This window comes from Oenanthe melanoleuca, chromosome 7 (assembly GCF_029582105.1).
Source record: "Oenanthe melanoleuca isolate GR-GAL-2019-014 chromosome 7, OMel1.0, whole genome shotgun sequence".
Taxonomy (NCBI): Eukaryota; Metazoa; Chordata; class Aves; order Passeriformes; family Muscicapidae; genus Oenanthe; species Oenanthe melanoleuca.
The window spans coordinates 544,802-569,999 of record NC_079341.1 but is presented as its reverse complement, the minus strand read 5'-3'; the positions used below and the strand labels follow the sequence as shown (position 1 = coordinate 569,999).

At 55.8% G+C, this 25,198-nt stretch overlaps 3 protein-coding genes across 25 annotated transcripts in view; 2 read left to right on the top strand and 1 right to left on the bottom strand.

The window, feature by feature from the left end:
• Window positions 1–1,436, top strand: part of COL18A1 (collagen type XVIII alpha 1 chain) — a 36,536-nt gene extending 35,100 nt beyond the window's left edge. For both annotated transcript variants that reach the window (XM_056495803.1, XM_056495801.1), the window contains one exon: window positions 73–1,436. In XM_056495803.1, coding sequence (XP_056351778.1) covers window positions 73–286 — 214 coding nt within the window. In that variant the 3' untranslated portion in view covers window positions 287–1,436. The remainder of the gene's footprint in view (window positions 1–72) is intronic.
• On the bottom strand, window positions 1,228–6,628 carry SLC19A1 (solute carrier family 19 member 1). Of its 2 annotated transcripts, none has more exons than XM_056495804.1 (6): window positions 6,460–6,628; window positions 4,111–4,409; window positions 2,678–3,425; window positions 2,231–2,423; window positions 2,005–2,146; window positions 1,228–1,908 (listed from the first exon to the last, which is right to left on the bottom strand). In XM_056495804.1, the coding sequence occupies exons 2-6, from the start codon at window positions 4,321–4,323 to the stop codon at window positions 1,720–1,722; spliced, it is 1,485 nt and encodes a 494-aa protein (XP_056351779.1). In that variant the 5' UTR covers window positions 4,324–4,409; window positions 6,460–6,628; the 3' UTR covers window positions 1,228–1,719. The 2 variants fall into 2 exon arrangements, with proteins under 2 accessions (XP_056351779.1, XP_056351780.1); XM_056495805.1 differs by lacking the exon at window positions 6,460–6,628 and adding an exon at window positions 5,405–5,691.
• A 10,767-nt stretch (window positions 6,629–17,395) lies between these two features.
• PCBP3 (poly(rC) binding protein 3) overlaps window positions 17,396–25,198 on the top strand; it is a 43,151-nt gene continuing 35,348 nt past the window's right edge. For 18 of the 21 annotated variants that reach the window (XR_008840903.1, XR_008840902.1, XR_008840900.1 and 15 more), the window contains exon 1: window positions 17,399–17,488. The gene's annotated coding sequence lies outside the window, so the exon portion shown is untranslated. Of the gene's footprint in view, window positions 17,489–18,089; window positions 18,142–21,781; window positions 21,873–25,198 lie in introns of those variants that run through there. The other 3 variants (XM_056495807.1, XM_056495809.1, XM_056495808.1) reach the window with 3 other exon arrangements.

Sequence of the window (25,198 nt, the reverse complement as noted above, 5' to 3'; positions counted from 1 at the left end):
GGACTGAGTGATGGGGAAATGGGGTTTGGAGCATGGCAGGGCAGCAGCAGCCTCCCACCTTTCACCTTCCAGGCCGCAGAAGAGTGTCTGGCATGGCTCGGATGCCAAGGGCCGGCGCCTGCCCGAGAGCTACTGTGAGACATGGCGGACAGAGGAGCGTGCAATCACCGGCCAGGCTTCCTCCCTGGCCTCTGGAAAACTCCTGGAGCAGGTGGCCAGCAGCTGCCAGCACACCTTCATCGTCCTCTGCATTGAGAACAGCTTCATGACCGCCACCAAAAAGTGATACCCGCCCTGGCACCCCCTGAGTCCCCCATGTCCCTGGGGAGGGTTGGGCCCACCTGCACCCTGGCACCCCTGGGCCCCTCAGCCCCCTCCACGTGCCTGCTCTCACCCCGCAGGGTTTCCTTCTTCCACAGACCTGAAGCCAAAGAGTATTGCCATGGCCCCTGCCCTGGGTCGGCAGGGGCTCAGGTCCCACTGGGAGCAGGGCAGCCATAGGCTGGCAGCCTTCCTCCTCCTCCTCCTCCTCTTCTTCCTCTTCTAACTCCTAATATTTAACCACTTCAGCTTGTTCCCCTCCCTGCTCGGATGCTCTTTTTGAGGTGGCTGGGTAGGAGGATGCTTGGCCAGGCGGGCTGTCCCTCACAAAAGCCTGTGGGGCCTCTCTCACCCGCCCCCTGGCCCCACGCTGTCCTCACCAGGAGCTTGGGGTTGGACCCAAATCCCTGCTGCTAAGGCCAAGGGATCTTCTCCAGCCAAGACCCCAGCATCCCACTCAAGGGAATGTCCCATGGCAATGCTGGGGCTCCCAGATGGTCTCCATCCTCCCCAGATAAGGACCATCCCATCATCATCCTCACCTCCACCTCCCAGCCAGCAGAGCTCTGGTGGGGGTCCTGTCTCCCCCAGCCCCATCTACGCACCCTGGGGTCCCCTGGCTGTGCCCCCACAGCCCAGGTACAGCCCAGGTACAGCCACAGCCAGCCCAGCACAGGCACTGGGGTGACAGGGTGGCCCCGAGACGTGGCCAGCTGTGCCCTTGGCATGTGTTTTTCTATGTGTGTGTATGTTGAGCACAAGGGCAGGCACTGCCATCCCCCCCAACCCGTGCCACCTTTGCTGGGCTTGAATGGTGAAGGCGCAGCAAAGCTGGTTGGAATTGGTGTGGGCAAATGCAAGGTGCTAAAAAAAAAAACCAAAAAAAAAAAAAGAAAGGAAAAAAGAGAAATTTGTAACTAGCTTTTTTTGTTATTGTATGGAAATTATTACCATAAAAGCTGTGCGAGTCACACGGTCTCTATTTCTTACAGTCTACTGTATTTTGTGTAATTAATGCAATTTAAAGCCTGTGGATCTTTATATTTTTTTTTGTCGTCGGTTGTGTCCTATAAACCATTTTCTAAAGGCACTGAATAAAGAAACATCCTCTTGTAGCCTGGCTTCGTGCCATGATGGGGATGCAGCGGGATGGGGTCCCCATCCATACCCCTGCATGGCACACAGTGGTGGCACCAGGGGGATCCTGCCCCCGCTCTATGCCTGGGGATGGGGAAGGGGCACCCTGTCCTCACGGAGCACAAAACGTGTCCCAAGGGTTACATCCTGGACAGAACAGCACCTAGGACCAGCAGTGGGACAGGACACCAAGCACGCAGTGGCGATGACAATGCTCACTTCAGGAGCCAAGAGCTGGCCACAGTGTCGCGGTGCCAGCGCTCAGGCTCGCGTGGTGCCCGTCTCCGGGCTTTTCTCCTGTGCTGGAATCTCCACTGGGGCCTGGCACGGCTCCTTGGCCAGGGCCAGCTCCACCGGCTGCCTGCGGTGGCTGTGCTGGACACCCACTCCGATGGCCGCCAGCAGGTAGACCACGGCCAGCAGCGTGAAGTAGCCAAAATACACATAAAACTGTAATAGAGAAAGGGGAGAACAGCACTTGGAGCCCTCCCTTTATCCTGCACCATTGAGGGACCACCTCCATCCCAGGTGCCCCCCCATCCCTACCTGGGGATGTATGGATAAGCCCAAGCCCCCCTTGTCAGCCACGATGATGGTGATGATGGTCTTTAGCACGGTGGCAAAGAAGGTGTTGACCCCGAAGACCAGAGCGCAGAGCTCTTTGGAGAGGGAGGTAGCAATCTGGAAACTGGGGAAAAACGGGAGCACTGGTGAACCCCGGGCATTGACCCAGCCGCCAGGGTGGGAGCGGATCCCCAGGATCAACACGCACATGGCAATGGGCACCAGGAACTGGTGGGAGCCACGGAAGAGGGTGTAGGCAACATAGCACAGCCAGATATTGGTGGTGGAGTTCATGAGCAGGAGCAATCCTGCCTGGAATGCTGTCACCACTCCAATCACCAGCTCCGACCACAGCGTCCAGCGGATCTTCACATAGCCAGCAGCGAAGGAGGCGATGGCTCCTGGGAAGGGATGAAGGATGCTGTGAGCACCTGAAGGATCCCCTTCCCTACCTAGGCTGGGACCCATCCCTGTGATCATCACATCATCCCCAATGCCAAATCACCAAAAATTCTGTAATGACCACCATTCCCAAATGGTGCAGCAGGACAGCAGTTGCCCCCTGCCTTTCCGGTGTCCCCAGCCATTCCCACAGGACGCGACAGGATGTGAGTGTCCCCCCACACCCCCAGTGTCCCCATGCCAGGCAAGTTACCCAGCAGCGTGGAGGCAGCATCCACGCCTCCGTTGTACACCCGGCGGTTGTCTGTGGTGGGAGAGATCTCATTCCAGAGGATGTGTGCGTAGTACAGCATCAGGTAGTATCCAGCCGAGTTGAAGATCCACCACAAGGACCAGAGGCGGAGCTGGGGCTGCCTGGCCAGCGCTCCCAGCTCCCGCAGCATACGGCACAGCACCATGTCCCGCCAGCCCCGTGTCCCGCCCCCGCCATCCCCCCCAGCCATCCTCTCCAGCTCGGTGGGCGCAGCGGCATCACCAGCCCCCCTAGGCCGGTTGAAGAAGAGGCTGCGCCGGGGCCGCTCGAGGAAGAGGCTGAGGATGAGGCCAAAGCTGACAAAGCCCAAGGAGACGTAGTTGAGGGTGAGGAAGCGGACGCCGCCCAAGGTGACGGAGAGTTGGCCCAGCACGGAGCTGGTGAAGACCCCCAGGAGCACGGCGGAGCGGGAATAACTGGCCATCCGCTGGTAGCGGGACGGAGCGACCAGGGAGAAGATGTACGAGGAGTAGGCGATGCGGGCAGCCATGGTGATGCCGTAGAAAAACTCCATCAGCTGCATGGCCAGGACTGAGGTGCCCAGCACCAGCAGCAGCCAGATGGAGATGTGGCTCAGGCTCTGCAGCACCAGCACGGGCTTGTAGCGCAGGTAGTCCGTCAGCAGGAAGATGGGCACCAGCACGGCCATGTAGGAGTAGGACAGCACTGGCGTGATCATGTTGGTCACCTGCCATAAGGGCAAGGAGGGGCTGAGAGCCAGGCTCATCCCTGGGGATGCCCCCCAAGCTGCAGGCGGTGTGGGCACCAGCTGCTGACCCCCAGGGAGGAATGCAACCAGCAGCATGCTCGGCTGGGGGTCTGGCTGAGCCTCGGCCCCTTCCTGTGCCAGGAACGCAGCGTTCCCACAGGCGCAGCAGCCGGCTGGGATCGGGGCCAGCATCCCTTGGTTGGGAGACTATGACATTGTGGCCCCTCCTTGTCTAACCCCATCATTGCCAGCACTATGCCATCACGGAAAAGTTTCCCCAGTGGGACGGGGCATGGCTTCTCCCAGTCCAGCACCCTCCCACCATCCCACAGGCTGCGCAGGTGCGCAGGGATCACACACTGTCCCCAAAATCAGTTGCCAGCCTGGGCACGAGGCTTTATGCCAGGGCAAGTTGAGCCTGGGACTCAGGGGACAGGGTGAGACAGGGCACACAAGTGAGATAGGGCACACACACGCACACACACACCACAGCACCTCCCCTGCCCAGAAAGCACCACCACGAGTCACCATCCACTGCCATGCCCAGGATACAACACTCCTGTGCACCCCAGAAGCACAGAGGGATGCTCTGGGCAGCCCCAGGATTGTGGCCATGGTCATGAAGGGGGATACCAGCGTGGGGAACCAGGTGCCCACAGCTCACCTCTGCCTTTGTGAAGTTCTTGTCGGGCCCCAGCAGATAGGGGGTGATGAAGCTCTCCCCGGGCCGGATCTGTGTCATGAAGCCATAGAAGCAGAGGTAGAAGACTTGTAGCTTCCAGCGCTGGTCTGGCATTGCCTCCGACGCCGGCTTTTTGCCACCATCACTCTTGGGCACGGCTCTGCAGCAGGACTGCGGCATTATCCCGGGAGCCATCAGCTACACAGGCTCTGCTGGACCAAGCTGCCCCTCTCTGTCCGCAGGCGCTCTCGGACGCATGGAAAACCAGGGCGCTGCAGTTTCTGTGGAAAAAGCAGCATTTGGCACCAGCTCAAAATTCCTCCAGAATCGCAAGGCAAATAAACACCACTACCTTCTCCCCAGGAGATGTTCTGGGAAGAAGAAAAGCAGCCGTGCATCTCGCTGTGCAGAAGCAGGGGGAGTCATTTCGGGCGGCATTCGTACATCACGTGCATCCGGAGCCTGGATGCATGGAGCATCTGGATCCACAGTGGGGCATCCTCAGCTCCCATCACCTCCTTTTCCTCCCCTTTAAGACTCAGTGGGGTTTTGCCTCTTCCTGGAGCAACGCTTCCCACTGAGCTGCAGAGGCAGAGGGATGAAGACGCCCTGCGCCAGGGATGCTCCAGAGGGGATGGCACAGGAATGTGCTGGCTATGGAAATGAGTTAATGTGCACACAGGGCACGGGGCCACCCGTGTCCCCTGTTACTCAGTAGCTGGGTGGCTGGCAAGTGAATGCCCCTCAGCTCTTCCCGGTGGGACACAATGCCCAGCCTAGGGAGAATGCAAAATGCCACAAGGTTCACAGTCCAGAGGAGGATTAAAAGCTCAAATCCTGAAGTTTGGAAAGCAGCAGGAAAGCTGGCAGTGCCAGGAGACCTGATTAGCGGTCACGGGATGAGGGCAGGGACAAGAGAAGACCTGTACAGAGTGTCCTCCCAGTGCTCCCCACTCCCACAAGAAGTCACCGAGGTGACTTTTCATGCCATGAAATTCCACGTATGCCAATACACGCCACGGGAGCAAGGTCTAGAAACCTGATTACCCTGATAACTGCAGAACAACTAATCACAGTCATTAAAAAGTAAGTTCATGGTCCCAGCCTGTGTCCCACTGGACTCTGAATGGCGGGAATTGGGGGATAATCCCCCACTGCTGCCAGATAACACAGGACAGACAGGGACATGAGCCAGCAGCAGTGGTGGCAGAGGAAAGCTGGTGGTGACCTAAACCCATAGGAAGCCGAGTGCCCATTTGCCCCAGTGGGGACCCACCTCTCCAGCAGCATTCCTGTGGGATTTCAGCACTGGTGCCTGAGTATCACCAAAATACTTGTGTGCCAGAGGTCACGGCTGGGCAAAGCGCTTCCACCTCCTAAACAGATCCCTGGGGATCAAGGCAGGTGCTCGCTCCCTCGCTGTCCAGCGAGCCTGTCCGGCACTGGCTGGAGCACGGCCCCCCGCTGTGGCAGGAAGGGCAAGGGGCAAGGAGCAAGGGCTAGCCCCTGCCAAACACACACCCCAGCACCGTGCCGGGACCGCTGCCAGCTGCGAGCGCCTGGACTCTGCCCCATCGCCCAACGGGCCAACCAGGAAGGGAGAACAGGGGTACACTTGAATGCAAACTAGGGAATCCTGGGAGAGGTACATGTACCTTTCCTTCCTAAGGCCTGCTCCTCCGTGGAACAATGGCTCTGCTCGAGGTGAGTGAGCACGAGTCCCAGGGAATGCTCCCTCCTTCATCCCTGGTGCGAGCCAGGGAGTGGAGGGACGAGGGAGCAGAGCCGGTCCGTTATCACCGTGTAAACCTGTTTATCCCCGCGTTATCAGGGTGTGACCTCAACACGGATCACTGTCACACCGCTGTCAGCCCGAGCTCACCGATGACACTCCCCGCAGAGCCACGGCACCGCGGTGCACAGGGGACAGCCCCGGGGGTCGGGGGGATGCTCTCCCCACAGCCGCGTGTCGGTCACATACAAGTCACACCGCCAGGGCACCCTATGATTTGTGGAGAGCTGCCATGCCGAATGGGGCATCTTCCCTAAAACAAGGGCTGGGAAGCCCTTAAAAACACACCCTCGCCCACCGTGCGGGCATCTGCTTCCCTCCCAGCGCCCAGCACCAAGGGATGGGCGCTGCGGGTGGTGTGGGGTGCACTCGGCAGAGGAGGGTGCGACAGCCGGTCACCCTGAAACAGGGGCGGGGGGAAGCAACACAGCACCCGGCGCACATCCCCAGCGCCCGGGGGAAACAACATCGCCGGTGTCCCAGAGCAGCCCGGCGGGCACGCCACCACCCCGGCCACAGCCGCGCCCCGCAGCCCGTACCTGGTGGGCGGCAGGCATGGGCGCTGCGAGCCGGGCACGGCGGGGATCCGAGGCTCCCCGCTGCCACCCGAGCCCGATCCGCGGCGATCCCGGGACAGCGGCAGGAGGAGGAGGAGGAGGATGTGGGGGCACCTTGGGAAATGTAGTCGCGCCCCATGTGCGGGGCGGAGCGAGGACTACAAACCCCAGAGTGCAGCGGGCGGGAGGAAAGGGAAGAGGAGCGGGAACAGGAAAAGCCCGGCCGCCCGCGGGACGGAGCTGCGCCGGCAGCTGCGTGTCCCATGCGGGGACAGTCCGCTTCCGAAAGCATCGGCAGGGCGTGAAGGACTCCCTCTCCCCCTGCCCTCAGCCGGGGCCAGCTCCTCGCCCATTTGCCGTGGCCTCCGGGCTGCCTTGGCTCCCTCCGCTCATTTATGATACCTATGGCTACTTGGATTTATTTCTGCACCTCGTTTGTTTCCTGGGGGTGGATTTGTTCCAGTCCGCGCCGTGCCGCGTCCCAGAGGGTCCCGAACAGTTGCCCGCTGTGTTCCAGGCAGAGCTCCCGAAAGTTCTCATCCCCCCCGCCCAGCCTGGCAGCAGCTCCCGGGAGCTGCTCATGGGGTGAGTCCGGCCATCAGGACTAGGAGGGCCATGGCCCTGCACTTCTCCCGGAGGGAAGAGCATCCTTAGAGGAGGTGGAGCCCCTGGAGAATCGGGCCCCGGAGCCGGTGCCCCATCTCCCGGGAGATGACGCATCTTCCGAGGGCATCTTCTGAGGGCATCTTCTCTCCCCTACCCCCTTTCTCTGCGCTCACCCTTCCAGAAGCAAATGCAAGCTGACAGGGCTCGGCTATTCCGCTAAAATATTTATATGTTCCCGCCTGGAGTGCGGCAGCATGATCCCAGACGTCCGGGAACTGTCTCACACACACACACACACACACACACACACACACACACACTCGCCCCATCCAAGGGAGCCTGTGTAGGCAGCCTTGGATATTCCCAACCCGAGGCTTCCAGCCCCACTGAGCCCCCCAGGTGGTCCCGGGGAGGGTGGCCAGACCACAGGAGACGTGTCCGCCACCTCCTGTCCCCACCCTGTCCCTCCCGCGGGCAGGTGGGACCTGTCCGTCCATCCCCGATGACCAGGATGGTGGCAGGGTTACGTCTCTCCCTTAAACGCAGCCGGGTCCGGTGCAGGAGCTCCGCAGGGTGCGGGTCCGGGGCGATGCTGGGCACCCGGGCAATGCCAGCATCCTGGGGCAGAGTCACCCTGGGGCAGAGTCACCCTGGGGCAGAGTCACCCGGGAATGCCCCCAGCCACCACAGGGCAGCGGCAGGGACTGGGTAGGGGCAGGAGCAGGGGCTGTACTAGGGCGAGGGCAGCGAAGGGAGAGGGGCAGGAGTAGTGACTGAGTAGAGGGAAAAGCAGGAGGTGGGACAGGACGAGCCGGTGTAGGGGCAGGAACAGGGGCAGGGGCTGTATGAGGGAGGCTGGGGCAGGAGCAGGGGCTAGAGGAGGAGTTGGGGCAGGGGAGGAGCCGGTTTAGAGACAGGAGCAGGAGCAGGGACTGGGTCTGGGACGGGAAGGGACGGGGCAGGGGCAGGAAGTGGCGGGGCCGGGCAGAGCGGGGCGGGTTGCGGGCAGGGCTGGGCGCTCCCGCTGGGCTCCGGCTGCCGTGAGCGAGCCCTGCCGCTCCCCGCCCTGCCCCAGCCGTCCGTCCGTCCGTCCGTCCGGACACAGGTAGGGCTTTGCCTTCTCCGGGGAGTGTCTTCTGGGCGTGGGGCAGGGGCACCCCGGCCCCTGGAGCGGGGCTGGAGGGTGGATGTGGTGGCGGCAGCGTCGAGGCGAGGCGGCTCCCGGTGCGGCAGCGCTCCGGGGAGCGGAGGGCGGACACCCACCGGCCCTGTCCCCGTGTCCCCCCTGTCCGCAGGGGCTGCCCCCGTGTGCTGCCACCTTCCCGGCTGGGCGGCTCTGCGAGGCTGCTGGGAGTTTTCAGCCCCTGTTTCCCAGCCTTGGGAGGCTCCCGGGCTCTGCTGAAATAATCCCAAAGTGCTGTCTCCGCTTGGGGATAAGTGCGGGTCTCCAAGGGCAGTGGCTTTCCGACCTCCCTCACTGGGCAGTGCAGGGAGAAGTGTGCATGGGGATGGGTCACGGCGGGGATGCTGCATGGCTTTGGGTGGGAGCATCCCGAGGGGTCCCACGGTGTGTTTCTGAGCCCTCGCTGCTGCACCCATGGCGTCTCACGAGTGTGGTCATTAATGCGCTCGTGCTCCAGGTGTTGTGGTCACCAAGTGGTGCCATAGCGTCAGTTCTGGGGGAAGAAAAGGGGTCCCAGGCTCCAAACTTCCCCTGTAGCTGGGTGGATATCTCCTGGGAACCCATTTCCCCAGGCAGGACTTTTCTGTCCTTCCTCTGAAATCAGAATCATCATAGAGTCACAGAAGGTTTTGGGTTGGAAGGGACCTTAGAGACATGTAATTTTAAGCCCTTGCCACAGGCAGGGCTGCCACCTACTCAGTCTCTAAGCTGGTTCTTCAGAATGTGTCTCAAGGGAGCAGTGGGTGTCCTGTGCTGGGGTTGCTCCCCACTGGAGCCCCCACCTCTCATCACATGGAATGGGCTCAGGAGGGCTGAGTTTATTCAGCTCTGGCTCCTGGGGTAGCGTTTATTGCCCACCTCCTTTCAGCAGGTCCTCCTGGGCTCTGGGTGAGACCCGTTCTGGGGAGGGGTCCGTGCAGCAGCCCAGCCAATGCAGCATCCTCCGACACTGCAGAGATCCCCACCCCATGCGGATGCTGCGTGGCACCCCAGGAATCACTGCAGGGATTCCCCAGTCCTGCAGGCAACCAGAACAGATGGGGAGCTCAGGGCCATGGTGCCCCTGGTGCTGGGAGTGTGGGGGAATGCCCACTGTTGTGCCATGGAGCTGATGTTCCAGGCTTTCCAGGCCTGGACAGTTCATGCTGCCCGTCCTTGGGAGAGCAGAGAGCATCAGTGCATCCTGAGGGATGCAGTACAAGGGAGTGGTGGGAGACAGAGGACACTGCATCCAGGGTCTGGGGTGGGCTGGCAGGGGCACAGGGATCCCCCAGGTAGAGGGGACGCTCAGCAGCCCCTGCTGCAGACTGTAAGGAAGCAAACTGGGGATGGAGAGCACTGTGGAAGGTGAAGAAGCCACTTAAAATCTCCATGACCTAATCCAGGCTTTCAAGGAGCATTTCCATAGCAGCCTGTGGGAGGATGTGAGAGGGAAGTCCCTGTCTGAGCTCACTTTAGATGCCCTGGGCAGGTCCGTGCAGATAGCAAAACACTGCCAGATTGCTGGGGTGGGTCAAGCGATGCTGGGCTCCCTAGGGCTGTGGCAGGAGGCTTCAGCCCTGGTTAGTGGGTACAAATACAACCTCCAGCACCTTTCCCTTCTCCTTTCGATGGTCCCAGGAGAGGCTGGGCACGTTTTGGGACCCTGTACAGCAAGGCTGCAGTGCTGCAGTGCTGCAGTGCTGCACCCACTCCTGGGTGGACTCTTCACTCCCAGCCCTGGGCAAGGAGCATCATCCTCCACCCTCTTTCCCTGTCCCAGCTGGGTGATGCTCATGCCCACAGCCATGGTTTGAAGCTTCTACCTTTCCATGCTGCAGGAATATGTCCATTGTCATCAGGTTGGCAGAAGAACTGGGTGCTGGCATCTCTCTGCCTACCTGCAGGGAGGAAAACATTGTTTTAACACAGAAATTCTCACCTGTCCCTGAGGGGCTGTTCTCCAGCAGGCTACTTCCCCCTGTTTTGTGGAAAGCCCATCAAATCTTGGCACACCAGAGGATCCTATCAGAGCTGCTGATGCTTCATGGATTCCTAAATGGAACAAGGACTAAGGAGTGCAGGAATCAAGAGCCTCCCCCCAAAACAGTGAAATAAAGAGCTTCAGATTTTCCACCTTATTTTTTGAGTTGTGTTTTCTCTCTGGTGAACACCAAACATTGTCCTGTTTGCTGGGCTGGCGTTGTGGAGAGATGTGGAAGAGAAATGCTGTTGCTCATTCTGGGGGCCTGTGTTTCCAGCCCCATTTGGTCTGGCAGCAGCCCATCACTGGGGTCTTGTGGCATGTCCCCCTCCCTGCCCTTGCCAGGGCAGTGTTGGCATCGTGCCCGCCAACCTGGTGGGTGCACACAGTGGGAAAACCCAGCACTGAGCAAAGGAGGAGAAAGGATCTGCATGAGAGGGCAGCCAGCCATCTTCTGCCAGGAAAGGGTTAATCTGGGAGCTCCTGCTCTGGTATCCTATTGCTGGCTACTTTGGGTAAAAGCTTTTTTGGCTCTGTTTCAAGGGCATCAGGCTGGAGGATGACTCATGCATCCCTACCACCTAGGAGCAAACCCTCTTGTCCCTGCTCTCCCAGCACAAGGTGATGAGTTCCTGAAAATCCAAGCGCCCCAGAGGCCTCAGATCACGCCTTAGAGGACTGTGGCTAACTGGGCTGGGAAAAGCTGCATCTAGGGTTTGCTTGTCCTGAGGGAATTGTGGTGATGACATCTCTGGCACAGATTCAAATGTTTGCATAGGTGTCCCCAGGATGGGGACCTGCTGTGGGGGGCACATTGTTTGGAGGATGTGTTTGCCTGGTAACTGACTCCCATCCCTTTATTCTGCAGGGAAGGAGGCACCCATCCAGCTGCAGCTCCACCCTCCCAGCACTGCCAGATGTGCCTCCTCGTTGTGCTGTGCCTGCAACCCACTCTGGAGGTGAGGAGGCAGGACTGGCCCCACTGCAGACCTGGGGCTGTCCAGGGGATCTTGGGGTGACGGTGGCATGCTCCCCACTGGCACAGGTCATGCAGGCTGGTGGCCATTCCAGGCTGGACACTGCTTTGCTCATGGGATCACAACCATGGGGACATCATCACCGTGGGCACTCCCATGAAGTGGTCCCCTTTTATGCAGGTGATGATTTGTCATGAGGCTCCTGCTGCCCATTGTGCTCTGAAAAAGGATTCAAGTGAGGCCTCTTGGTGATGGCAGTGTGTCCTCAAGGTGCAGGCAGAAAATGGAGGGCTTGGGAAAAGTTTTGAGGTTTCAGGGTGGAGTCATTTCGTGCCAGGCAGCGTAATCCATCTCTGGAGTGACCCTGCTTGGGGTGGGAGCTGGGCCAGAGACCTCCAGAGATGCTCACTCACTCTGTGTCTCTAAGCTTTCCTCAAAATATGGAAACAATTCCCTATTTAAAGGCTTTTATTTGACTGGTAACATGAAGGCAGGGCATGATGACATGAGCCCAGGGTATCTGGGAAATTGTGAGGTTCTTGACCTCCTGAGCTCTTGGCTCTTACTTCATCTGGTTATTGAAATGAAGCTCTTCCCTGGGACAGGATGGCTCCATGGGGCAGGCAAGCCTGTCCACAATGGTTTCCTCTGTGGCTCACTTTCCTTACCTGGAAAACAGATTTTTCTGGGGTTCCCTCAGGGAAATTTTGGGATTTTCCCCAAATTTCCCCTCCAGGGCATGGGGATGGATTAGTGAAGGGCTTGAAACTGCCTGTTTTGACTGCATAGCTTGAGTGGCCGTGGTCCCTAGGGACACACCAATGGCTCACCCTCTGTCCCAGGCCGTTCCTTTGGATGTGCAATGGCATCCAGAGAGGTGGCACTGATGCTGTGCCACGCTGGTGGGTGTCACACCTCATCAGGGCTTCCCCAGGCTCTGCTGGCTATCCATGATCCTCCATCTGTGGTTCAGGGTGCAATCCAAACCCAGATGCCACACATCCCAGCCTGTACTTTTTCCATTCTCCCCTGGGCTGCAGCCTCCTTGTAGGCATTTCTGAGAGCTCTCATCCCTGTCTTCATCAGCTTTCCTGCCCCGGAGTTTTCTGAGTAGGACTGACAATATCTGGTGAGACATTTGTCCCTTGCCAGCACACAGGAGGAGTTTTCCTGCCCTTAGGCAGGGGATGAGGGGACTTAAGAAAGAAAGGAGGAGAGGATAAAAAAATACAACCCAGAAGAATGAAGGGTGGCACAAAATTTGCTGACCTTCTCACTCTCCGTGGCTTCTGGCACAGGAGGAAATTGAGTTGGAGAGGGTTGGTGCTTGTGGATGGCCCTGGGAGCAGGACCAGGCTGTGTGTCCTTGGGCTGACCTCTGGTTTGGGGTCTTTGGGCAGAAACACCTTTCTGAAGGACATGGGGTGAGCGTGGCTGGGGGTGATGTCCATGGTGGGATCTGCTTTGATATGGGCACGTTGTCATTCCCAATCCTTCTGGGGATGCCTGTGTTCTGGAGAGAGCTTGTTTGGCTCTCCAGATCCCATCCTGTGGACCTGGACTAACCCACTGCAGTGGACTTAATCCTCCTCCAGCTGTGAGGAAGGACCATTTCACTGTGGGTAATCCATCTCATCCCAGTGGCTGCTCCTCTGACTTCCCACAGCCACCAGGGACCTCTTAGTCTTGAAGGAGCCTCAGCCTTTCGTGGCTGGGGAGCATTTTGGAACTTTTAAGAGCTCACCAGATGTGATTTTCCCCACAGAGACACCAGCTGCCGTGTCTCCCTGTGCAGGACATGTAAGGCTTAGCTTGCTGTGACCTAAATATCTGCTTGTCCCCAAACCAGGTCCCCACCAGGTCCCCAAACTCCTGGTGCCTTCTCCGCCCTCGGGGGTGCTGTGATCCCTCTGGGTATGCTGGGTGCTGCTGGGTTTGCCAGAGGAGGCAGGAGAAGGTTGAATGTTGAGCTTCCCCCCCTTGCCAACCGATTTGTTCTCCAGGAGATTAGTCCCTTCCCTGGCTTACGGGGGGATTTGTGGCTGCTCCATCTGCTTGAGCCCAGCAGGTCAGTGGGTGCCAGGGAGGAGCAGCCTGAGCCCAGCTGCTGTTTGCACTCCCAGGCATCCCAGGGAAAGGGCTGCACCCTTCTTTTGGGTGGTTGTGGCTGTATTTGTTGGAAAGGAGCAAAAATCCCCGGAGCCAGGCAGGTGAAAGTCATGCACAAGCAATGGGGTTAAGACCCAAGGCTGTTTGTTGATGGAGCTGGTGAAAACCATGTGGAGAAATGTCAGTGTTTTTAAGCTGCTTTTTAGGCTGATGGAAAGGCTTGAGGATGCTCAGGATCTCCCCTTTCAGCCAGGGAGATGATTTTCCTGTAAATCCACTTGGCCTTTAGGAAAGCAGGCAAGGCAGGTGGGGAGAAGAGCATTTCCCTGTGGGATTTGGGGGGAATGAGTGTATTTGGTGGCTCACAAGTACTTTTAGAGCCAGGTTTTCCCAAGGGGAAAGCTGGGAGGTGATATGGATGGTACAGGGCTCTCCCCTTTCCTTCTCTGTCGCTCCTGTCATCACCAGTGGAAGGTAGTGGGTAGAGAAGAGGCTGGAGGTGGGTGAATTAGGGAAGAGCTTGTGACAAGTGAGCTTAGGGAGGCTGGATTTATAGGGACTGACGGAACTAGGTTTGTGGAAGTGTGGGGCTGCTGGGTGATGCTGGGGGCTGGGGCAATGCTGAGGGCTATCCTACTCCCGGGATGTGGAGACCACGGGACACAAGGAGCCTTTGCCCAGATCCCAGTGTGCTGCTGGACCCAGGAATGTGCTGCCTGCCATGCTGCTGCCTTTTCCTGAGCTATGGGGCGAAATGGGACCCTGCCAGACCTCCCTCTGCTCTCACAAAGCACCAGTTTCTCTTCTCAGGTGTCAGAAATCACAAGCAGGGGAGATTTGAGCAGCGTGGATGAGCTGATGAGATGTCACCCCGTGGCCATCCGGCTCACCCTGCCTTGCAAAGCCCAGGGCTGACCAGTTCCAGCCCCCCACCGCCATTTCCTTCCCCTGCTGTTTGTTCAGGAGCACCAATGGAGGCTGCCAGGTGTCAGCTCGGAAATCTTTTAACTTTCCCTCGTCTCCGCAAATGGACAATGCCTCTGCTCATTAGGTACCTGCCCAGGGGGCAGATGTCAGCTCTGCTCATGGCTTTTCTCAGCTCATCCCTGCCCAGGCTCCTGGCGGCTCCGCAGCGCTCGGTCCCATCGCATCACCGGGCTCTGCCAGCCCAGCGGCACCTCCCCTCCGACCCCCACCCGGGCTCACTGCCTCCCCCTCCTCACGGGCAGATCTCACAAGGATTTTCTGTTAAAAGGCTGGAAAATCATAGGCAGCGGTGGCACGGTGTGTGTGTGTGTGTGTGTGTGTGTCTGTGTGTGTGGGTGTGTGTGAGCGCGCACGCAGACGTGCGGAGCTGGAATTGGTTTTCCTCGCCCAGGCAGCGCCTGGGAGGAGAAGGCAGCTCTGAAGGCTGCCCTTTGAGCCTGATGCATCCCGACAGCTTGTTCACTGGGACATTAAAATCATTGCCTCTGTCTGCGTGGAACACCCGGGCAGGCAGATGATGGGAACACAGACCAGGGGAGAATCCCTCTCTCCCTGCACAGGGAGCGGCGGCGCCCAGAACCTCAGAACAAAGCGGATCCCAGCGGCGCGGGGGCTGCTGCATCCCCAGGGGAGGGAAGGGGAGTTCCCTCCAGCACAAAGGGTGTCAGCAGCCTGGGGGGGCAATGGAGGTGGAGCCAGCTCACTGATATTCCTGTCTGTGGGGTGTACTATGGATCAGGGTTTGGTGGTACATTGCGAGAACATCCCATCCCCATTCCCATCTCATTTCATTCCTATCCTGCCCCATCCATCTAATCCCATCATGTCCTGTCTCATGCCCACACCATCCCATCTCATCCCATCCCAGCTATTCCCATCTGCATTCCCATCCCATCCCTCCCTGACCACTGCACAGCACGTCTTCCAAAAGACCTTGAATTTTCCCCGGAGGGTCACAGCAAAGCCATAGGACGTCTCCAAGCTCTCCATGCTCTCTGCAGAGCTTGGACCTCACACAGGTGCCACACGGTTCCAGACATCCCAGAGAAGGTTCCTGATGGTCACAAGCCAGAGACTCGGTAGTGAGGGGGAGCTGAGGTCCTGAGTTTGCAGGAGAGGCAGGATGGGTGTCACTGCAGGCTTTGGTGTTTTTGGGAAAGGGGAGTGGTATGGAGTAGGGGATATGGTATTTGGGACGGTAGGATAGGGCATCCTACTCTTAGCAAAAATAGGGAGTATTCACAGTCCTGTGGGACCAGGCATGGGAGCTGCTCCTACATGGAAGTATCACCAGCTCACCTGTAGCTAGGTGGGTGGAAGGGGTGGGACATAATAGGAGCAGAGCTCCTGAGTAGAGCTGATGAGAGATGGACCCGTATTTTATTAAGAAAACTGCTAACAAATTCCTTAATGCTGCATTCCCTGGATGCTAAGCCTTGCCTTGAGATAAACTCAAACCTAGGACCTGGAAGATGAGTACAAGTCTCTTCCCCCACAGATTTGTGGGGTGTAGGTTGATGATTTGTGCCTACACTGGCCCTGGGAAGGAGGACTGGGGTTTCCTTGCAACCCCTTTTCTGAGCTCCTTTTTCATGGGTATGCTGATGAGACTGGTGCCGTGATGAGGATTTTCCCTTCTTACTATCAATCCTGCAATCAGTGACCAGCAATTGGTACTGACTGGAATAAAAGAATTACCAATGGCTCCTCTGATTTGCTCCTGGGATTCTCTGTTCCCTGTGTTGCCCTCAGCCAGGGCAGCAGGGCAGTGAGGATGCTGTGTGGATTCCAGGTGGGGGGGCTGCCCAAGCTCCTCAAGGTGCTGAGATGTGCTATCTTTCAGGTCCTTCCCTGCCTCCTGCTTTGCTGACCACCAGCTCCACAGGATCCCTGACCTGTCACTGCGGGTCCTCCATCGGTGAGTCACAGCTTGGGGTTTCCAGTTTTTTACATTTGGCCAGAACCCATGGGACTGGATGTTGCAATTGCAGCAGTTACTGGGATTTAGAATTTATCTGGCTTGTGTGGGCTCAGTGGAGTGCGGGGAAGTCCCTCAGAGTCCATCCTGGGACCTGTGCTGCCTACAGGTGATACCAGCTGGGCATGTAGCTGCTACCTTGGAGGACATGGAGAGAACTGTTGAGAGAAAAAACATAAATTCTGAGATCAGCTGGTTGCTGAGAGAGGCTGTGTATGTTCCATCCTTGGAGGTTTTCAGCCCCAAAGGGACAAAGCTGTGGCCAAGCTGGATCACCCTGGGCTGTGACCTTAGTGCTGATGCTGCTGCAAGCATCAGCAGGACTGAAGACTGACCTCAGGAGGTCCCATGGGCTCCCCCTACACTGACTGGCTCCTTCCCACAGCAGGGAAGTGCCCAGGTCACTGGGGATGAGCATGGAGGTTGCAAAGTCACCCAGGCAGAAAAAAATTTTCTCTGTTAACACACAAAGTGCCCCACACTAAGAGCAGCACCAAGTCCGAGCAAGGGGTCTGCAGCTCACCTACCCTGCTGCTCTGGGAATATTCTGGGCAGTTGGAGAGGTTTTCCTGCCCTCTGGCACTCGGCTTATTAGTGGCTGAGGCTGCTGCATTGATTGTATTGATGGGTAGTGCACGCCCCAGTTAACTTATTGGGAGCAGCAGCAAAAATCCAGCTGGCACCCAGCACCCATGGCACTGAAACATGCTGGGTTCTTTCCACCACTGTTGGATTTCTGCAGGAAGCAGGCTCCTGGCTCCACTGCTGGGCACAACCACAGGCAGGTGACCACAGAGGAGGACTGCTGGGCTATGGTCACCAGGGAGTCTCTCTGGCATCCCAGGGATCCTGTCTTCCACAGGATGATTTCCTGTGGTTGGTGGATGCTGAGGATCTGCCCAAACCTGTTTGCAAAGTAGAGAAAAATAGAAGCTCTGCTTGCCTACCCTAAACACAACCTGGAGGTGATGCTCTTGATCATTTTCCCCCAGCCCCCAGCCCAGGTCTGTGTCTGATTTCTGTCTGAAGTTCACATTAATGAGGTTTGGTCTTTCCTCTGTGCCGTGCCTTAACCTCTGCCATGTCCTGGTCTGCAGGCTCATGCCGTGGACTGCTGGGCTCCCCGCCGTGCTCAGCATGCTCTTTTCTGGTGTAGCCAGACCCTCCCAGGAATCACTCTGGAGCTCAAGGCCGTCCTGTAGGGTAAGGTAAGGTCCTTTCTAAGTCATACAATCCCAGAATGGTTCGGATTGGAAGGGGCCTTAAAGCTCATCTTGTTCCACGGGGACACCTTCCACAGGTCCCGTCCAACCTGCCCTAGAACACTTCCAGCAATGGGGTAGCCACAGCTTCTCTGGGCAAATCCTGGGAGGAGGTGTCTTTGCAGGTCCCTTAGGCTGTAAAACACCTGCAGGGAGGGTGCTGAGGCCTCTCTCCTGCATCCCTGCAGGTCCCCCATCCCGCTGTCTGCCCTCGCTGCCTGCTCTCCACCAGGCTGGCCATTCCATTAAAACCAGAGAAAGAGCTAAGCTGGGAAGTGCAGAGATGGAGACAGGGTGATTTTCATCAGCCACTCTGCTTTTGTGACTAAAATAGATCCAGAGTGGCCCCAGGCCATGGTGTTGTCCCAGGCACTGACTGGCACGAATGGATGGCGGAGAAACATTTTCCATTAGTGGTGAGGAGGATACACGTCTCCAAGAGAGAAGACAGCTCCATAAAGCAGAAACGTTGTAGCGACAGACAGACCCATTTCTCTTCTCTCCCATTCCTTTTCTGAGTGTCACTTATCCCTGTTTTCTGCACAGAAAACGTTGGGAGAGACCGGCCAGAGCAAACAGCCTGCACCTGCAACACGAAGGTGTGTTTTGGATAGGGGGATGGAGGTTTCCCAGAGGAGCTGCAGGTGACCCAGTAAGGTGCAGCAAGGATAGAACTTGCCAAAAAAACCTGTGAGGACGTTTATCCATGGTCTCTGGTGATGGGGTGGGTACTGGTTATGTCTGGTCTGAGGTTTCTGCCATCACCTGTCCAGCAAGTGTGTTTTATTCTCTGGCTTTAGTGAATACACTTTCCTGCAATATAAGGCTAAATTTATGAGAATATCACAACATCTGATAGCTCCCATCTCCCTCTGGGAAGGTGTCTGACATAATTTTTCTGCCTTCCCATGCTCCCTGTCCACCATCCCGTCCCTTCTCCCAGGTCTGTGTCCCAGCCCCTCTCCCACATCCACAGGACGGAGAGGAGCCTGGTGCCTGTCTCTGTTCAAGTCCTCCCCAAGGCTGTGTCTTGGACCTCTTTCCCTGTGGGATTCCATCCTTGGAACTCAAGGCTGATCCTATGTGTGTGGTATCGTGACATTTTTATAGAAAAACTACAGCTGGGAGAGACACATGGAAGAGCACAAAGTGGGATTCTGGACTTTGTCCTATGCAGAGCCAGGAGGTGGACTCGATGATCCTTGTGGATCCCTTCCAGCTCAGGATATTCTGGGACATGATGCTGGTGAAACTGCTGCTCCATCTCCCATCCAGGTGGTGGGATGAGTGGTCACTGCTGATGCTGGAAGATGGAGATTCTATGTGGTTAGCAATGTGTTCAGGTGGGAACGCTGGTTCTGGAGGTGCTGTGGAGTGGGATTTGTCCATTCCAGCAAGGCAAACAGCTGTGACATGAGGCTGCAGGGTGCTGATGGGGGCGTGCCCACCAGTGCCAAGCCATTTCCCAGTTTGACCCTTCTGCTCGATCTGAACTTGAAGGTGAATGAGCGGAGCTCACCCATCGATCCCAACTGGGCTGATGAGCACCATGCCCTGCGGAGAGCTCGGCCCCCAGCGCCAGCTCCCTCTCTCCCCCTTTTGTTCCTGCCTCCCCTTCACGCCTTTCCAAAGCCATCAGTCAGAGCCGACCTTGCTGGGGGCCAGGGGGACAACATATAGGTCCCTGCAGAGAGCTGTCCCACTGTCTGATGGGCTTCTCCCAGCTGCCACTGCCACCTCTGCACTGTCGGTAAGCCTGGCACCTGCCTGCCACCAGCTCGGGGCGTGGGGAGGCGTGGGACAAGGCCAAGGGCTTGGTGCCCATCGTGCCAGGAGCCACATTTTCATAGGCAGTGACGTTATCTGCTGAGCCATGCGCTGCTTCTCCCAATTTAAGGGCTCTGATGGCTTCACATGGGCAAAATACAACTTGAAGCATCGCTCAGTCTTTAGCTAAAATGTCATATGAACTGGCAAAGTATATTTTTTTACCTATTGGGAAGCGAAACCTGATTTGAGGTTGGAAACTGAGAACTTGTCTCGGGTAATATGTGAAAAGGTCAGGTTTTGGGGGAAAAAGATGATGCGCCTTCCCGTCTTCTGTGCTTTAGCCACAGATTTTTTTCCCGCAGCTGAAAATAACAAACCATTTTAATCTAAGTATTGCTTGTTCTGATCTTTTAATCCAGCTTGCTTTCTATCGGCACAGCGGGCTGAAATGATTTATCTGCCTGCCTCTCTATTATATAATTATTGGGAAGATTACTGGGGAGCCAGCTTTAGCTTCGCTGTGGAAGGAGAGGGGGCTGAAAGGTGGGACGGGGCTTCATGGAATCACAGAACCATGGGATGCTTTGGGTTGGAAGGAACCTTAGAGATCATCTCGTTCTGACTCCCTGCCATGGACAGGGACACCTTCCACTGTCCCAGGGTGCTCAGGTTTCTTCTCTGTGGCCATCAGAAAACATGGGAGGTGCAAGTGGTGAGCTGGGTGCTTTGGGCTGTGGCTGTAGTTTGCATTTGAATATTTTAGTATGGAAAGTTTCTCTGCCAGTGTGTATTTGTTGGAATTGAGTGCCCCATGATTTGACTGAAGCATGACCCTCTGAGCCAGAGAGGATTTGGGTGAGACCCTGCACTTTTCTACACTGTTTGGGGCCTTTTATGGCATACTTGTGGTTTTGGGAACAGCGTGGTGAGGCTGTCTTGCCTCAGGAAGAATCTGGAATTAGGGGCTGTCCTCCTGGTGCTTCCTGTCCCTGTGGAGAGCCATGGAGGGGGAACATCTGCAAGGAAGAACCAGCATTTGGGACATGATGGTGATGCCAAGAAGGGCTGGAGGTGGCCATGGCTGTTTCACCAAGCTCAGCTGGTCCTCCAAGGTGCCTTAGGTGCCACCCCTGGATAAGAAGGGCTCGAGCCCTTGGTTGACTGGGGTGGCTGGGGACAGCTGCTCTGCAGAAGTGACATCCAAGGGCAGATGCCCAAGGTAGATTCGGCCGGAACTTTCAGGTGAACATATGTATCCCTGGCATGGAAAGATGGCACAGCCAAGGGTTGGCACAGCCAGGTAGAGACTTGGGTTGCCAGAAAAATGCAGTTTCTAACTGGTGCGACCAATGGGCTTGTGTTTTGATGGACAAAGCATGAGGGTGTCTGAGGACTCCAAAAATTCTTTTTCCCTTTCCCAAACTGAATGTCTGGACACTGAAGGGCTGGTACCTGCCCTGGCTACCAAGGGAAGGACAGGAGATTCTTGGCCTGTAGACCATGGCCAGCTGGGATGTGGTGGCTCAGAGCTGGGACGGGGGACACCACCAGCACCAGTCAAAATCAGATACTGGGAGCAGTGCCTTGGCTTTCCTTGCTCCACAGGGTCTCAGGGACCTTTTTGGGATCCACAGAACTGTGCTGCATTTTGGGCTGGGTGAGTGTGCAGGGACACTGAAACACCCTTTGGGCCTGGTGTGGCCATGGGCTGGTGGGAGCAGGTGGTGCCCACCCAGAGTGTGCCACGCTCCCTCCACTGCTCTTGGTCCAGCTTCCCAGAAAGCTGTTCCAGCAGCCTCCAGAGGAGATTGTCATCTCTTGGAGCTGTTGTTTGGTGCATCAGCCAGGAGGGCAGCAGAGAATGGGAACAGCTGAGGAGGGGTCAGGAGCAACATCGGGGCACGAGATCATCTGGTTTGGGTGATGGAGCAGCTGTAACACATCCGCTTCCCGCAGGGAGCCAGCTGAACTCTGGGACGTGCAGGCAGGGCTTCAGCCTGGTCCTTCCCACTGTGCTGCTGCCTCTGAGATGTAGGGTTTAGCACAGCCTCCTGTCCCTCCTGGAGTCTCTGGCCAGTGGGCAGGCATCCTATAAAACATGCCTGAATCTCCCCCTGCACATGGGCAGCGCACCGGAGTTTGTCTCACGCTGAGATCCTTTCTCCTCCATGTTGGAAGCGTTGGCTGGTTCGCCCTCATCGCCTCAAGGCATCCAGATTTGCTCAGTGGCCTTTAAAAAAATAATAAAAATAAATAAATCAATCAAAGCCCATGAAATGACTAGAACATCAGCAGTGGGTGCATCCCCCTTTCCAGCAAACCCAGGGATTTGGGAGAAAATAGGTCACGTGCTCTTCATCCCATGCCACGTGGTGGATCTCCCAGGGCCAATGAGGTTGGGAGCCCTTCTGCGCCGAGCAGCAGAATAAGAAAAAAAAAAAATCACTGGGATTTTTTTCCCCCCCGTAGCATTTTTCATCCTTTCCAAACGTGAAAAGACTGGCCATCTGTCTGGATCCCCCTCCCGCCAAAGCGGCAGGAAAGCGGCTCTTTGGGAAAGGTAAGGAGATTTAAAAGATTGTCGTGGTGGAAGACCACCCGCCACTGGCAACTTTTCCCACCAGAGTAAGTCAGGGAAGAATCTTGGAATGAGCCAGGTGCTGGGCTCCAGTGTGGGTTGGAAGAGCTCTGAATGCTTAGGAACAGTTTTAAGGGAATCTGGTGGAGGAAGTTTAAGTCTGTGGCAGCGTGAGGCAGGATTACAGGAGACATCGGCATGCAAGCAACGGGATTCCCTAAAGTTAGCGGCTGCTCCCCAAATCTTTCCTGGAAGAAATTTCCAAAATATTACTGGAAAATTATTTTTGCTGAATATTTTTTCGTTTCTGTTTTTGCAAAAAAACCCAACCAAACTATATTTTTTGCAAGTTAAATTTGACAGATCTTGCCGTGAATTTGTTTTGCAGAATCGTGGTTCTCGAAGTGTGTGCTTTAGTTTAGTTAAATTCCGTTTTACCCATGCCTGGCAGCCAGTGCCAAAGATTGTCTCCCTGGGTAGGGAAGCGTCCATCTCTTCCTTAACCAGAATATCCAGCTGTTCCTAAATTCTGTGATTTGCAGCTCAGGCTTTGGACAGTGTCATTTGTGTGTGTGCTTGGGTGGGAATGGCACAAATGGAATTGCCTTCAAGAAATGGACACTAAATTAACAGGGATGTTTATCATGTCTTAATGTGGCAACATAATAAAACCCCCAACCCTGAATCATTTGATTTTTACCTTCCGTTATTTTGTTTTTTTGGTTTTAAGTATTTTTTAGTTCCAGTATATTTTCAAATTTTTAATATTTTTGTTTTGAATTCCATTCTAGTTCCAGTATTTCTAAAAAATATTTCTAATTCCATTCCACGTCCATTAATTTTTAATGCTACAAATATTCTTCTTATTTAATTCCATCCTATTTCAAATAACTTTTTTTCCTTTTGCCGCGGAAATTTGATTTGGAGAGAGCAATCCCTTTTATTATGATGCTAGCTTTGTTTTCTGTTTGCCCTCAGATATCCATTTTCCTCAGGGTGTTGAAATTCTTCTTGATGCCATCATGTTTCTGTTAGATTTTCCTTGGTTTCATCATCACTTTATAAATAGAAAAGTGAAATATTAGTGGCAAATGTTGTAGAGGACTTAAAAGCTGTTGAAATCCACCCCAAATTATCATTTCCATACTAAAAAGGAAAAATATTCTCGGATATGTTTTTATCATAATCCAAGTTTTCTGGGATAATGTAATTTGAATGTGAACCATCTTTAAAAATCTGATTTTATTAATTGGAAGTCATGTCCAGTTTAAAAATAAACAGAAACAGTGGCTCAAGGACATTGTGTTTAAGTTTCCATAAAATGATTGACCTTTGTTTTGACAGATGCAAGGACAGATGCTGGGCTGCATTTTGATACAGAAACCCAACCCTGAATTTAAAAAATTAAAAAAACAGGCATTACTTCTTAATGGCTGGGGTTTTGCTCTTAATACAAAATTCCAGAATAACTTGATAATATTTCCAAAGCCTTTAGTCTCAGATTTCCCCTTTTCTTTTAGGGATTAATTTATATAAATATTTTTAGCATTCTCAGACACAAAAGCAAATTTTTCTTCTTGGGACGCAACTGCAGGAAATGTCCTTTTAATCTTGCTGAATTTATTCCTCCAAAGAAAAATGTTTATTTTGAGGTGGGGACAAAAGGCTGCTGCTCAAGGCAGAGGGAAAAATCTCTTTATGAGTGCCTCCATTATTTGAATGTCTTCAAAATGGCATTGGAGAAGCTGCAGGAATGTCGCGTGGGATGAGGGAAGAGGAATGCTGTCGGGATCGCTGGTGGATGGAGCAAATCCCTCGGTGGTGGCCCGCTCCCTTTTGGGTGGATCAGGGGGCACAGGGAGCTGCTTGCCCTCCTTGAGATACTCCTCTGGGTACCAGCCAGCCATGCTGCTTTGGTGGTCTCAGGATTGCTTTTCCCAGGGGATCAATTGTTTTTTCCAGGCCCCCTCTTGGAAAATGAGTGTTTGCTGCAGAGCAAGAGGAGAGGGCACCTTGCTGGCAGTGCGGCTCTCCGTGGTGGGGGAGACATGCCTGGCACACTGGGATGAGCTCGATCCCAGTGGTAGCTGAGCACTGGTAGCCCTGGCTCCTCCAGGCTGTGTGCATCCTAGATTGAATAAAACTATTTTTTGGAGAGCAGGGGATGGTCCCCAAACCCCCCAGTCCTGTAGCACGGGGTTGGGTGGCAGCCCCCATGAGGTCTGCTGGTTCTCTGAGCTGCTTTATGGCCAGCTGAGCTGGACAGGGAACTTGAAGGCTTCCCCAGTCGGTGAGAGCTGCCTCCATCCACGGAGCTTTTTCTCAGATTCCCGCTGAACGCATCCGTCCCGGTGCTCTGATCACACGCACACACACGGATCTGGCTTGATTTATTTATTTATTTAATTTGGGGGTTGCTAAGTGAGCTGGCAGCTGGCAGTGGGTGCACCCCACTGCCACCAAACCCCCTCCACTCCATGGATGCAGCTTTGGAGCTGGATACCACCCATGGCAGAGGCAGGGTATCAGTGGCGCATCCCCCATGGATTTTGACAGAGACCCACAGTCCTGCAGGGATGCAACTACTGCAATGGCTGTGCCCTTGCTGCCAGGGCCAGATCTTGGGATAGGAGCAGTCGTGGCCCCGTCTCTGGCAGCCCCAATCCCCAGCAGAGCCAGTTAATCCATTCCCTGGCTGGGGTTTGGTTCAGCGTTGAGACCCGAGGTTACAGAGGACCTACCACAGGGAGAAGGGGAGAGGAGAGGCGGCTCTCCTTGATTGTAATTGGGGTTGAGGTTTAGCTGAAGTGAAAACAGATCAGGAGTGACAGTTTTGGAGCCTGCTGTCAGGGTCTGAGCGCAGCGTGCTGGCGATCCACCCCCGGATGCCGAGGGCCCCATCCTCCTCCTCGCCAGCCGGAGCAGGGAGAGCCAGCACGGCGTGGCTTGGGATGGGTCTGGCACGGGCACCACGCAGCCCTGTCACACAGCGCCCTGCAGTCCCTTCCTTGGGCTGGGGACAAGGCCCTGCTGTGGCCATCGGTGTGGGATCCCCCCTCCCGCCTCCTCCAGCCCTGCACCAGCAGGGACATGGCAAAGGAGGGATGGGGTCAGTCTGCTTCCCAACCAATCCCCTGGGGGGCCAGGCCACTTCTCCAGGGCAGGCAAGACAAGAATCTCCCTTCCCATATCGCTGATCAGTCTCCCACTCCCAAAGAGCATCTACAGCCAAGGTGAAAGTCATGGGTTTGGGATTGTGGACAGAGAGCACGGGATCCAACTGGGATTGATGGGACCAAGGTGGTTGT